The 13,907-nt window shown below is 45.9% G+C and overlaps 1 protein-coding gene and 1 long non-coding RNA gene across 11 annotated transcripts in view; one reads left to right on the top strand and one right to left on the bottom strand.

Annotated features, from left to right (window-relative positions):
• LOC311631350 overlaps positions 1-13,907 on the bottom strand; it is a 741,950-nt gene that overhangs the window by 214,481 nt on the left and 513,562 nt on the right. The gene's annotated exons all lie outside the window — the stretch shown is intronic.
• TACR1 (tachykinin receptor 1) overlaps positions 3,001-13,907 on the top strand; it is a 131,913-nt gene continuing 121,006 nt past the window's right edge. Inside the window, exon 1 of the mRNA XM_084901380.1 lies at positions 3,001-3,647. Coding sequence (XP_084757506.1) covers positions 3,259-3,647 — 389 coding nt within the window. The 5' untranslated portion in view covers positions 3,001-3,258. The remainder of the gene's footprint in view (positions 3,648-13,907) is intronic.

Here is a 13,907-nt window from a genome sequence, read left to right as displayed (position 1 = left end):
CTGCGCCCCTAGTTGCAAGTCTTATGAGGACCTTTGGAGCTCAGGAGAAAGTTCAAGTATGCGCCTAAGGAGAGGAGGGGCATGGGGTGTGCTCAAAAGAGAGTATGCACTGGATTCTTTGCCTTAAGGGTTCTTATCTGTTTTCTAAAGGTGGGAGTTTCAGGGGAGTCTCCGGGGAAGGTCTCAACAGAATACTACTCAATAGCTTTCCAGGTGTGTCCTTTAATGTGCTGATGCTTCAAAAGGAGTTTGAGATCATTCTCTGGTCAGCCTCGCTGTTATACTTTTATCTTGGATTTGTCTGGCTATAACCGGGTTTTTGTTGTTTATTCCCTGGACCTCATCCATTCTGGGGCTTGACTGGGACTAATAGCATTACCTGGCTCTCTGTTATCTCTCTCCCTGACCAGGGTGATTTAAGTTACTCAAGCTCTGATTGAGGAGAACAGGAATACACATTTGCTTCTCTAAGGAAGGTAAGATCTTGCTTATCTAGGGAGGATAAGATCTTGAAATTTATTAGCAGTTGTCAATTTCTCTGCCTTGTTGAACGATTTTGTTTCAGTTTCCCTCATTCCACTCGCCAGGGAATTTTCCTAACTTCTTTTTATCCTGCCTCCGTAATGCTGTGCGTTTGTGTAGTGGTCTCTTTTTCTTCCTAGATTGTAAGTGCTTGCGGGGCTATCACCGGCACAGCATCTGAGTCAAGATAGTAACTTGTTATACTGATGGAGGGTAAATGAATAAATGCTTTTTTTTTTTTTAGTTTATGTTTTCTTTACTTTCTCTCCCCCCCCCCCCCATCCCCCTGGCCAAGCATTGAGTAATGTTCCTTTAGAAAATGTCAGCCTGCCCCCACTGAACGGGGGGGGGGGGGGGGGGGAGGAGAGAGAGAAAAGCCGCTTTATACAACTTGGGAGGAAACAGTAAAGGCGGACAAGGCCATGCACCCTCTCCCTGTGAAAGGCCCGGTGTGGCAGGGGCGGCGTTCCCTTTGCCGTCCCCTACATAAGGGGGCGCCTTCTCTCCAAAGCCTCCCTGGTGGTCTCTCCTCAGGGTTAGGGGCACTTGAAGGAGCCAGCAGTGTCAGACACACTTCCTATAATGTTGTAATGCCAGGCTTCAACAAGGCCAGAGTGAGCCAGCCGATTTCCCGCCCCAAGAGCGGATCCGATTTTAGTTCCAAATCTCCGCAATACGTTTCTAAGCTTTAAAAAGCTTCCCCAGGCGAGGCGTGCTGTACGCCCTCGGTGGAGACGCGCGCAAGCAGGCGGGACTCGTTCCTAAACCAGAGTGCGGGCTTGCCCCCACCGGAGCCTGGTGCCCGCGCCCCGCAGCGCCGGTCCCGCAGAGAACCCCCGGGGAAGCGCACGGCTCTGGCCGGAACGCGCTCCAAACCTCGGCCCATTCGGCTTCTCCAAACACGGTTCGCGCCCACTGGCAAGCCCTTCCCACCTCCTCCCAGTGCCCAGTGCCCAGTGCCACCTCTGCCGTTTGAAATGGCCTTGCACTGGGAGACCAGGCTTCCTGCGAAGCCCGCCAGGGAGGGCTGGTAAGGGTGCAGGGGTTGCGGGGAGGAGAGAAACGGCGGGCAGACCTGCCCGCCCGCCCCTATGCAGACGGGGGAAGAACGGGGGAAGAACCTCACCCCTTCCCCACGCCGCCCAGGTCCCCGCAGTGGTCTGCAGGCCCGGGGGCGTGGAGGCTAAGGCTGCCGGGTCCCCAGGCGCAGAGCCTGAGCCGCAGCGGGTGCTGGCAGAGCCCAGAGCCGCGCTCCTGGGCGGGACGCCGCGCGCGGGTGGCTCCTGGAGCGAGGGGCGAGCTGCCCAGGAGGCTGGGGAGGGCGCGCCCAAAGCTCAGAGCGATCTCTGCTTCCCAGGAGAATCGGCCCGCCAGGGAAAGGGCCTTCGTATTTTGGAGGTGTTTTCTAAACGGGACCTCCAGAAAGTTATTTCCTTCAGAAACCCGGAACCAGGCATTCTCCCCTCTCGCATCTCCGTAGCAGCCAGAGCCAGCGCGCGGGGCACTCAGGCTGGTGCGCGGGCTGGTGCGCGGCCGGGGGCTCAGCGAGGGCAGCTCGCCCCCACACTTGCCCAACTCCCGCAGCCACAGACAGGCGCCTCTGCAGAGCTGTCCCAGCGCCCCGGGCTGCCCTCCCTGGAAGTTGAGTGTGGGTCATTAACAGCTCTTTTGCAAATCCTTCCTTTTCCTCTTAGGTTCCAGCTGCAGACATCACCCCCACCCCATTACCCCGCTCGCAACTACTCCGATGACACCTTGCGCCCCCTGGCGGAGTGTGGGGGGCGCTCGGCTTGCAGACTCCCTGGAAGTTGAGTGTGGGTCATTAACAGCTCTTTTGCAAATCCTTCCTTTTCCTCTTAGGTTCCAGCTGCGGACATCACCCCCACCCTCCCGCGCGCAATTACTCCGACGACACCTTGCGCCCCCTGGCGGAGTGTGGGGGGCGCTGGGCTTGCAGACTCCCCCAGCAGGTAGCTGCACAAGGCGTGGTGGCTGCGGCGCTGCCTGAGCGAGGCAGTTGCCAACAGCTGGTGCAGCTGCCGCGCCGCGCACGAGGACTGGCGGGTCCGCAGCCCCGGTCCTGCCTCCTCCCGGTGACGTCTCTGCAGCGGGCTATAAAAACCTTGCGCGCAGCCAGCCGAGGTTCTGCTAACTCCCCAGCCTGGCAGGACCGGAGCCAAGAAGAGCCTGCGAAGCTGCAGGAGGTGCTGGTGGCGAAGCTGCAGGAGGTGGTGGCGGCGGCGGCCGCGAAAGCGAAGGGAACATGTCCAGCGGTACACGGAGCTCCGGAATGCCAGCCATATAGACTGAGAACTTTTATGGATCGCACGTTGAGGGGCCACCTTCGAAGCCCCAAGTCCTCCCGAAGCTCAGAGCGTTGCCTTCCCCACTGCAGGCAGGAGGGGCGATAGGAGTTGGAAGCAGCAGCAGGTGCAGAAAGGCGGGGTCTCCAGCTTCCCGGCGGCACCAGGACCCAGCCCAGCGCAGAAGACACGCTGCTGTCTCCAGATTGCCGAACTCAGATGCTTCCCGAAGCTTGAAAGTGGAGGCATTCGGGGCCAGCAGGGGCAGCCATACAGCTCACCAGCAGCATCCCTCTTCGCAGCGCCAAGTGTCCTGCTTGCAAGGAGAGAGCCTGCAGCTTTCCCGTCTGGGCTCAGCAGGACCCTGTCCCCTGGCGCTGGCCTCAAGGGGGTGCGTGTCCAGGAGAGGACAGCTTCCCCACCCAGCCACGGGATGGATAACGTCCTCCCGATGGACTCAGACCTCTTCCCAAACATCTCCACCAACACCTCGGAGACCAACCAGTTCGTGCAGCCAACCTGGCAGATCGTCCTCTGGGCAGCCGCCTACACGGCCATCGTGGTGACCTCCGTGGTGGGCAACGTGGTGGTGATGTGGATCATCCTGGCCCACAAGAGGATGAGGACGGTCACCAACTACTTCCTGGTGAACCTGGCCTTCGCGGAGGCCTCCATGGCCGCCTTCAACACGGTGGTGAACTTCACCTACGCCGTCCACAACGAGTGGTACTACGGCCTGTTCTACTGCAAGTTCCACAACTTCTTCCCCATCGCCTCGGTCTTTGCCAGCATCTACTCCATGACGGCCGTGGCCTTGGACCGGTGAGCTTACCCTCCTTGGAAAGGGGAGGAAGGGGGTCCGCAGAAGGCGATGGCTTTGCGATGGAGGCTGCGGGCCTGGGTGGTGCCGGGTTCAAGGTGGAGGGTCACCTGTGCTGGAGTTTTTTTGCTAACGGCCAGTTGTTGATAGGGGCACTTTGTCTCATCTCACCATTTTCTTCTCTGGTTTCCTCTTTCCTTCCCCACCCCTTACACCCATCACCAGTCCCCTCTCCTTTCTTCACAAAACTCCCTTTTCTCTTCATTTAGCCCTCTCTTCTTCATCCCTTCCCTACTCATCTCATGGACACGTTCCTTTCAACCCCTGCATTGCTTCTTTCCATCTATTTCTTCTCTCTTTTGCCCTGAAAGCCAAGCTTGGCCAACGTGTGTGTTTCTGCCTGTCACTCTGCATACCCCTGCTTCAGGGATCAAGGGGGTGCAGCCTCTGGTGCCTTCCGGTGTTAAGTATGCCTTGCCAGAATGTCTCATTTGTCACTTTTTCCTGAAGATTCGGGAACTTGCTTCTCCCCAGCTCAACTTTCCAATGTTATTTGGATGTGAAGAGCACTTCACTGAATCAAAAATACTTAGAATTCTAATTCAGCTTCCTCTATTCAGCTCCCACTCAGAAATAAGAGGCAGCACTCTGTGCTTGAGGCACTCCACGGAGAGGGAGCTTACCCGGGAGTTTTTCTAAATGTCTCTTGTTGCATGAGGTCCGTGTTGCTAGCCTGTCTGTATCCACAGAGAACTGTGCTTGGCAAAGGCAGCTGTGAACTCTGTCTTTTCTGCAGCCAACAGGTTAGGAGTGCAGGAGCTGGTAGAACGTGATAAGGTTGGCATCTTCCACTACAGGGCCTGGTGCTCTGGAATGCATGGCCCCCAGGTGGCATGATGGGAAATCAATCATTAGCACACAGCTCTATTCGTATTGACTTTTGTTGTGGGTGTCCTGCGTATCTCTGTGTGTATCTCTGTATGCGCCAGCGCTAAATGTTTGCGGGAGGTGTGGAGGGAGGTTTAAAACACCTGCCACGTGTTCTGTGATGGCCTTGCTGAGATAATTGAATGCGAGAAACTCCAAGAAGGAACCAGGAGAAAAAAACTTTTTTTAAAAAAAATCCCAAACTATTAAACATTTTTGCATAAAGATTGTTTACCATTTGCAATCAATGTGAAGTTTTGTGTGTTTTTCCCCTCCGGCTTGTATAGTGAATGAACACTTCTAAGGTCAGAGAAGGCTGTGTCCTTTGCGGTGGTGTCCAAATGCTGCCGTCTAAGTCCCATAGACCCCTCTCTCCCCCTATGCAGCTCTTACGTGCTCGATATGTTGTGTGTAACACAGTTTGTGGCGAGTCAATGTTATTTTAAATGTGGAGGAGAAACCAATTACTCAAAGTGGGAGTGAAATGAATTCTTTTGTGAATGTACCTTCTATGCCACTCTGGTTTTCAGATATTCCGTTTGCTGGGAGTGAGGTATAACTGTACATCTTTCGGAACCAATTTGCTTCTGTGCCTCAAGCAGCCCCCCTGAAACTTAGCAAACCCATAGCATGATATATAACCGCATATAGAAGCAGTGAAAACTGGCACCTTATACACACTCTCTGGATGCTCCCTAAATTAGAGGGGAAGTTGGTATTTTTACTACGTTAGGACCTTGTGTGAGCTCAGGAGACCTGTCAGCCAGTGTGAGCAGCCGTGGACAGCTCTTCTGCTTTGACTTCCATAGAAATGACATGTTCTGCAGCCCTGCTCTTTCCCTGGGGACTTAGAAGGTCAGGGCAGGAGTCAGGGTCAACGTCTTCACAGTGGACTGAGCATGGAGCTACCTCGACCCTGGCATCTCAAGCGCCACTGTTTTATCTAGGCAAATCATAGAAGGACCCTGTCCCTGTGTGACCCCTGCTCAGTGAGGCCAGACGGTCTCTGGTGCCAAAGCTTAGGGAAATGACAGCATCCAGAAATGTCTCCATGTCCCTAAGGTACAGATACACATGCTCAAGATTAGAGTTCAAGGTAGAGTTAGGGATGAGGTGTCAGGGTTGTGTCTCCAAGTCTCCTCCCCCAACTATCTCCCCTCCCTTTCTTCTATTTTTCCTTGCTCACCTCCTGAGTACACAGCGAATCAGCCCCCTCAGGCCCTCTGGAGGATGTAGCTCCCTGTGTTTGTGGTCATCCCTTCTCTCCCGAGAATGTTTTAGAAAGGAAGGGCCTTAAGCCCTCTGCATGAGAGCTCTCTTCCTTCTCCAGCAAGGCAATGCCGGCTGTGAGAAAATGCTAAGCTACTTTTTTTGTATGTCCCTTGAATGTTTCACAGATAATCTTTGAATCAAGCCTTAAAAAATGAAAGCAAGATGATTTTTTTTCCAGATTACAAAATTGAACCTCATTCACTGCAGAGAACTGGAGAACGATGAGACACAAAAATACAAATCAACCACTACTTCCTTATGCAAAAATAACACTTGTTAGCATTTAGATTTCTCTTATGACTATCACACTACGTAACTGAGGCCAGATTCCATATAATTTCATAGCTTGCTTCTTCTGTTGATATTAAAGGGAACTATTAATAACATTTCCCGTGTTATTAAAATGTCTTCAGTAACATAATCATAATGGATTTCTATTATTCCATTATATGAACATGCTATCATCACTTTAAGAATCCCTCTGCTGTTGGGTATTTAGGTGATTTCTAGATTTTTCTGCTATTATGATTAATACACTACTATACATTTCTGCATGATAATTTTTGTTGTTATTATTTAATTTTCTTAGGATAGAGTCCCAGAAGTGGAACCACTGGGTCAAATGAAATTATTTTTTTTAAGTTTCCTCCTAATTTTAAAGGATTATAAACTCCGAGCAGAGCCAGGAACATGTCTGTCCTCTCTTGTTTACTTTATCTCCTCAGCACAAAGCAGAATTCTTGGCACCTCACAGTTACTACCTGCTTATTGAATAAGTGAATGAATAAGATAATACAGGTTTCTAGAACATTTGAAAAATGCATACAATTATAAAGAATATGTAAAAATTATTTATAATCCCTCCTGACAGATAAGCAGTCAACATTCTGGAATGCTAGTTTATCCTTACTTTTTTGTGTGTATTGTTTACCACATACGGTCACTCACACTTTAAGGATAAATCTGGGGCCATAATGAAAAACAGTTTCAAGTTGTTTGTTTGTTTCTTAACATCATATCCTGGGCATTTCTCATGTCATAAAGTAGATTTAATGGTAGGATTTTTAATAGATGCATTCTATTGCCTGGCTATAATAATTTCTTTAAGCATTCCTCTATTTTTAGATGTAATTTGTTTCCATTTGTAATGAATACAAGTAACTTTGAAATTAATATCCTGGCTATAAATCTTTGAGAACATCCCTCGTTCTTTTCTTAGAAGAATCTCATTGAAGTGGAGTTGCTGGGTCCAACTCTCTTGATAAACTTTGCCAAATTTCTTTTCTTTTTTTAATATATTTTATTGATTTCTTACAGAGAGGAAGAGATAGGGACAGAGAGTTAGAAACATCGATGAGAAAGAATCGTCCATCAGCTGCCTTTCGCACACCTTCTACTGGGGATGTGCCTGCAACCAAGGTACATGCCCTTGACCAGAATCAAACGTGGGATCTTTTAGTCCACAGACCAACGCTCTATCCACTGAGCCAAACTGGTTTCGGCAACTTTGCCAAATTTCCTTCTGGGTCCAAAATATATGCACAGGAAAAAAACAACAACACATCAGCAGCAGATTTAAGTACTAATTTAAATCTTTTCTATAATATTTCTATAGAAAAGATAGGAGATAGAGATATCCTTTAGAAAAATAATTATTTGTTTGTTTATTTATTTATTTATTTAAAATACATTTTTATTTATTTCAGAGAAGAAAAGAGAGGGAAAGAAAAATAGAAACATCAGTGATGAGAGAGAACCATTGATCAGCTACCTCCTGCATGCCCCACAATGGGGATTGCGCTTGCAACCTGAGCATGTGCCCTGACTGGTTCATAGGTGGTGCTCAACCACTGAGCCATGCCAACTGGACAGAAGAATACTTACCTATTAGAGACAATGGTTACATAGAATAAAAAAAATAAGATAAGGTCTATCTCTAAGCTTTAACATCAAGGATTGTACTTTTTGAAACTCTATAATTTTCCCACTTTAAAATAAAATGTAACTTTTTTTCCTATTATAATAACCAAAAGGTTTGTGTGGTGTTTCATGAAATTAGAAGTTGGAGGATACTGAGAGGTGACACCTGCATTTTGCAGGGGCTGGTGATAGTAGCCAGCTTTACTATTATGGGCAGCACCTAAGAAGAGAGGAGGGGGACTAATCCCCAAGCTCTTAAGAGAGGCTATAGGAACAGAAGGTAAACTGACTTAACACCAAGCACTGCAACAAAAGACTCAGAAAAGCACCAGCCTGATAAAACTGCTTCTGCAACTGGTAAGGGGCAGGTATAATTTCATTGACATGGAAGGGGTAGGATGCTCATTACTGAGAGTGGTTCTGGGTGTGTTGTGCTTGATTGAAAGGAAACATCCACACAATGATGGTCTCTGGACAATACGAAACATGGTCAGGACCAAACATAGCATTGCTGAGATAGGGAGAATGGTGAAGGCAGAAGGGACGCACTCTCTTAGAAAGTAAAAGAGGAACGAAGAGCAAAGAAACACATAAATTCTGCCCTCTGATAGCTGGAATCCATCCCACTCTGCCTCCATCATACTCAGCTACTAATCTAAGCAGTCTGCTGCATTCTGTCCTTGAACCTCATCTTGTTGACTAGACTTGGATCCCATTGTATAGTGGAGAGCACTCCTTCCCCACCCAGAGTCCAGGCTTAAATTCTAGGATCCTTTGCATTAATTTAGATGGCCCTTGAAACCCATGACCAAACACCCCTGGGTGGTAAGAATGGTCATTCCCTAGAACAGTGGTCAGCAAACTGCGGCTCTGTTGACTAATGAATTTGCTGACCACTGCCCCAGAAGCTTGTCCACCACAGCTGCCCTTATCTTTTCAAATCAGGAACCTGGAATATCTGGGATGACTCATTTGTTTCATCTTGGATGGGTCATTTAGGCTGCAGGACCTTTCCTGAAGGGGTTCTATGCCCATCTACTCCTTGGAGCTGCCCTGGTGCACTTACCACTTCCTCCCTCTATTCATGAGAGCTCTCAGTATCCTGAATGGTCAAGACCTTTCGTTTTAGTTAGTTAATGTGTGTGTGTGTGTGTGTGTGTGTGTGTGTGTGTGTGTTTTAAACTGTCAGAAACCAAAGTTCAATTTTGGGGAAATAGAGCAATTATCAATATGAAATCACATAATACATACACAAGACTTTTTAACTATTATTGTTGGTGTTATTATTATTATTGAATTATCAAATGATAGAATGAGAAACATTCACTGTTAAACTTAGATAAGACGTTTAGATCATCAAAGGATAATGCCACCAGGTAAGGTGATATTTCCTGACTCCGGGTCTCATGTTTTCCTTCACAGGGCTTATGCTATATATTGGGGAAAATAAGACTGGTGAAAGACAACTACAATATAAGTTGTTGGGAGTTACCTTTCATATGGGCTGTACTGACAAATTCTACAGGAAAGGAGGGAAGGAAGTAATGTCAAGCAGTGATGATCAAGAAAGACCTCAAAAGATGGCAATTGAGTTGGGCCTTTAAGATTAAAAAGATATTTAGAAGAACAGTAAAGAAAGGTAGAAGAAGATATATGACACAAGTGTGGAGGTAATAAGTTGCAAAGTGTTTGAGAATGACGGCCTGACTCAATTGTAGTAAATTCACAAGTGAATTAGGGAATGAATGAAGTTGTTGGGAAGAAAATGAGTACACTTTTTGTTGGATTTGATATGAAAATATAACACTTAATTGGAAATGCCCAACAAGCAACTTGGGAGGTGGGGCTAGAGAATGAGAAGCCAGGGATCAATTGTAGATTTAGCCCTTTCAAACAGAAGGGCTATTGGAGTTTGGAAAGTAGAGAACATTTACATGTATGTTTCCAGAGGCTAAAGATTCCAAAAAATGTCCTACCAGGCAGTAGTGGGGGTGGGAGGAGTGAGAAATAGGTAATGATTTAGTGGGGAAATCAGGATCTGTAGAATGACAAAGGTTAAGAGAGGTGACCTGTGGCTTGTCATATTCATTACTATCATAAGAATTCAAGGGTGATAACCCTAGATTTGGCAATTAAAGAACATTGGTGACCTGTGAGAGATAGTGTCAGCAAAGCATAGAAAGGTGGGATAAAATTAAATGGCAATGAGGGGATGGCTCTTCCTCATCTATCCATCCGTCAAACTATTACTGAGCACCTACTATGTGCCAGATGCTGAGGGTATAAAACCCTGCCTTTGCTCTTTTGCTCTCAGTCTTTGAGGATTGACAAAGTCTTGAACACCATTATAACCCAATGCAATTAATGCTATATGGTTGGATTTTCGGAGACAGAGCAGAGAACTACCCTTGAAAATATAGGAAAGACTTACCGGTAAAATAAAGAAACTGGAGAAGAGGAGGAGGAGGAGGAGGAGATGGAGAAGGGGAGGAAAGAAACAGCAAAGTACAAAGAAAACAATATGGGAGTTTTGGGTGTTGTTGCTGTTTTTTAATTAACTTCAAGGACACTGGCTTGGGAATTTTCAAAATGATTTGTAAATGCTTGTCATTTGGAAACTGGACAGAAGGTTTCATGCTAATAAAATTGATAACGACACCTTACATTGCTTACTCTCCAATCCATTGTCTCACCTAATCCTCAAATCAATGGGGATTCTGTTTCTACCTTGGAAAGACTATTAGGCACAATTTCTTTCCACATTGACCTCCCACTCTCCACCCCCTCATAGCTGGGAGGCCTGTGCAATTTGCTTTCATGTGCCTTAGCCAGCTGCCTACATCTCCTGCTCAAGGTGGCTTTAGATGCTATGTCACCTAAGGAAAGCTGTTACTGGAAGCAGAAAAGCGATGCAAGGCCATTAGAAACCCTTTTGACAAATTCCCACTCAAAGCAAAATCAACCCCACAAACACAAGCTAGATGGGGCCATGATAAGAGTGTCAAATTCTGCTTCCATGTTTTCTCAATTTGCCTCACTTGTTAAAGTCAATCAGTTTTGAGTCATTACAAAAATACTCTTTTTGTTGAATTGAAATCTTCTTCTGATTTTGGGATGCTCCTTCTCATCTAAAGACTTCTGTGAGGCTATCTTTCCCGTATGTCCCTTCTGAAGTTTCTCCATCCCTGGTTAACTGTCTGCTTCCTTCATCTTTCCATCCTTGTTTGTACCTACTGGCTATTCTCACTTGTTAATGGGCCTCTTCCCTGAGAGGTTAACTAAGGCCCAGAACTGAGCATTACCCCAATACCATGACTTTGTCTATCGCAACCTGCTGTAGGGCTGGCATCCTACATGGTAAACTTTCTTGTCCTCCTAGATTTAGCTCAAGTGCCACTTCCACTAAAAGCTGACCTTAATCTACAAGACTAGATGAGGTGCCTTCTTATCTATTCCCGTATCGTTTATCCAGTGAGGTTGTAACAGTCTGTAATGTGTTGGTCTCTCCCACGCCTCCCTCCCTCTAAGTTGCAAGCACCATGAAAACAGGAAAACTTTATTTGGTTCTGTTACCAGAACCAATGAATCAGGCATACTGCAAAGCACACCTGTGATACTATGCCTTGAAGCAAAAGGAAATTAGGCCAACTGTATGCCTACAACGGAGTTTTGCTAGAAAACTCCATGTTTCTAGAAAACTACATGTTCTAATCCACACTTGCCTCTTCCACCCTCCATTTGACTGGTCCCACGATCCCAGATCCACATCCTACTCCTCACAGGTGTTACACCCAGGGACACCCCTAAATGAGGAGGCGTTTATCACTCCCACCTTACTAAAGTCTATCCAGGCATGCTGGAAGCTGAAATGTTTCAGAGATCCTTTTCTGGCCCAACTCTTGCCACCTCCCTGACTTTGCCTCCAACATCCCGACTAGCTACAGGAAGTGCACTGCTTTACTTGTCCTTTCTGAAGCAGAACTAGCAGAAGCCTACCCACCACCCAGCCCTCCAAGTCCACAGTAATTATATGAACACCTAGTTCATATATTTAAATATTACAGACACAGGAAAATTAAAATGTTACTGAGCAGAGTGGCCTGAGAAAGTCACAGACTTGGAGGACAGAATGGAAAACTGGCTTACATTGCCCAAACCTCCCTTCTTGCCATCCTGAGGCTGTGATTTCACCCCGTTGGAAGAGGAAATATGAGGCTCTAACGATGAGGAACCCCAGGGGATGAATAGATGCTTTAATGATGTCCTTGAGACACGCCTTTCAGCATGAGAATTAATGCAGCGTATGAACTGCTCCAGGAACTTTGTCTAAGCAGCTCTTAGCCTGATTCTTTGCCCTTCTCGTAAATTGCTTGATTTATTTTCCAATTAAGCTTTTATCATTATATTTAATACTTGGGACTCTTCATAGAATGCCTTTTATGTCATGTTTAAGAGTGTCTTTTAATAACCTCACATCTAGCCTTTGACAATGCAATTTGGTATCAGAAAGAGCTCGAACAGGTGGGTTCCGACAGTGGTTCTATCACTTACTAGCTGTGTGAACTTAGAGACTTCACCTCCCTGGGCTGATTTTCCTGCCTGATAGCAGGGATATAATAAAACTTGCCCGGTGGGGTATTGTTTGAGGGGAAGAAGGAAATGGAAAGTTTCTGATTGATTGCTTTGATAGTCAGTAAAAGCTCAATTAAGAGTAATATTATGATTGTTAATAAACCCTGACACACTGTTATATGTATTATTCATATACATTCCTGTATCAGCATCCTCTTGGATTCCGGTATAACAGCAACAGGGTAAAACATTTATATCCTTCCCCCCTAAGATTATAGTTTAAAATCCTTGTAAGTGGGTCAGCAAACTTTGAGCTAAATGCTCCCCAGCATCCGTCCCCTCTGTGCAGACGCCCACGCCCTCACCAGTAGCCCTTGATTTGGATATAGCATGATCCACAAAAATCCAATCATTTTCTCACACACCACCTCCAAAACCATTCACTTTCTACATCCTGTATGTCCCAAAGTCACCGCCCTCACAGGGAAGCACCATTTGCATAGTTAGTGTCTGAAGGAGAACTTGGCCATAGAAAACGCTCTTACAGCTGCATGTGTTTTAGTTCATATTCAATTTGTTAAAGTTGTTTCTTTCACCTTTGACCACATCTTATAAATCATGGACGTTTTCTTACAAATATAGTTTATGCGTGTCCAAGTGTCAAACATCCACTCTCCCTTATCTTTTGACTGATGCCTAATTAGCTGTTAAACATGAGACAGAGTCCTTCCTCCTAAGTAGTTTAACATTTTCAAGTTTCATCCATCAAATGATCTTACATATTCCCAATTACCGTAGTCACACATTTTTATAAACTTAACAAATCCAATCATCTTAAAATGTAAACAGTGCCTACAAACTTGATTAATTAATCTCCCTAAATACTTTAAATTATACTCATAAATGTAATACATCAGGTTTAAAAAAATTTTTTTTGAATCCCTAACAGGATGACTTATAAATAAGATAAACAATTTTTCCTCAGAACTCACATAGTTCTGGTAAATCAAAACCTCTAAATTTAGCCTATCAAACTCTCTTACAGCATTTCAACCTCCTAAGGATTAAACTTACAGATTCAGCAAATGAGGTTCTCAGGAGCATCTAAACATTGATTACAAAATTAATTAATTAATTAAATCCTCCTAAGTATAATATTTCAACTCAAATTACAAATCTAGTAAGCCTAATTCTCTAATGTATCAGATGCTCATTTCCAATATATTAAAAACAAATCACACACAAATTAACATACAGCCTCATTCACACGTCCTACAGAGAAGTACCATCTTTTCATTGTCTATTTACTTTTTAAAAAATCCCTTCCTAGGGTTACCAAGTTACGCAAGCAGAGAATCATCTCCCTAAGGAGCCGCCAAGGTTCTATGACCAGGGTTGAGTGGGAGATCCGAATCCAGGTGTGCCATTCGGGGGTCTTGCCCAGAGCTGCAGCCCAGTGCCCAGTGGGGACGCTCTGCTTGATCAGTGGCGCATAGGGCCCACTGGCAGCTTGCCATTTCGAATCCATTCATCTTAATGTGCTATGTATCTCCTTGGTTTCCTTCAATTTT

The sequence above is a fragment of the Pipistrellus hanaki genome (assembly GCF_964339955.1).
Source record: "Pipistrellus hanaki genome assembly, chromosome: 12".
Taxonomy (NCBI): Eukaryota; Metazoa; Chordata; class Mammalia; order Chiroptera; family Vespertilionidae; genus Pipistrellus; species Pipistrellus hanaki.
This window is presented reverse-complemented; position numbering and strand designations above follow the sequence as displayed.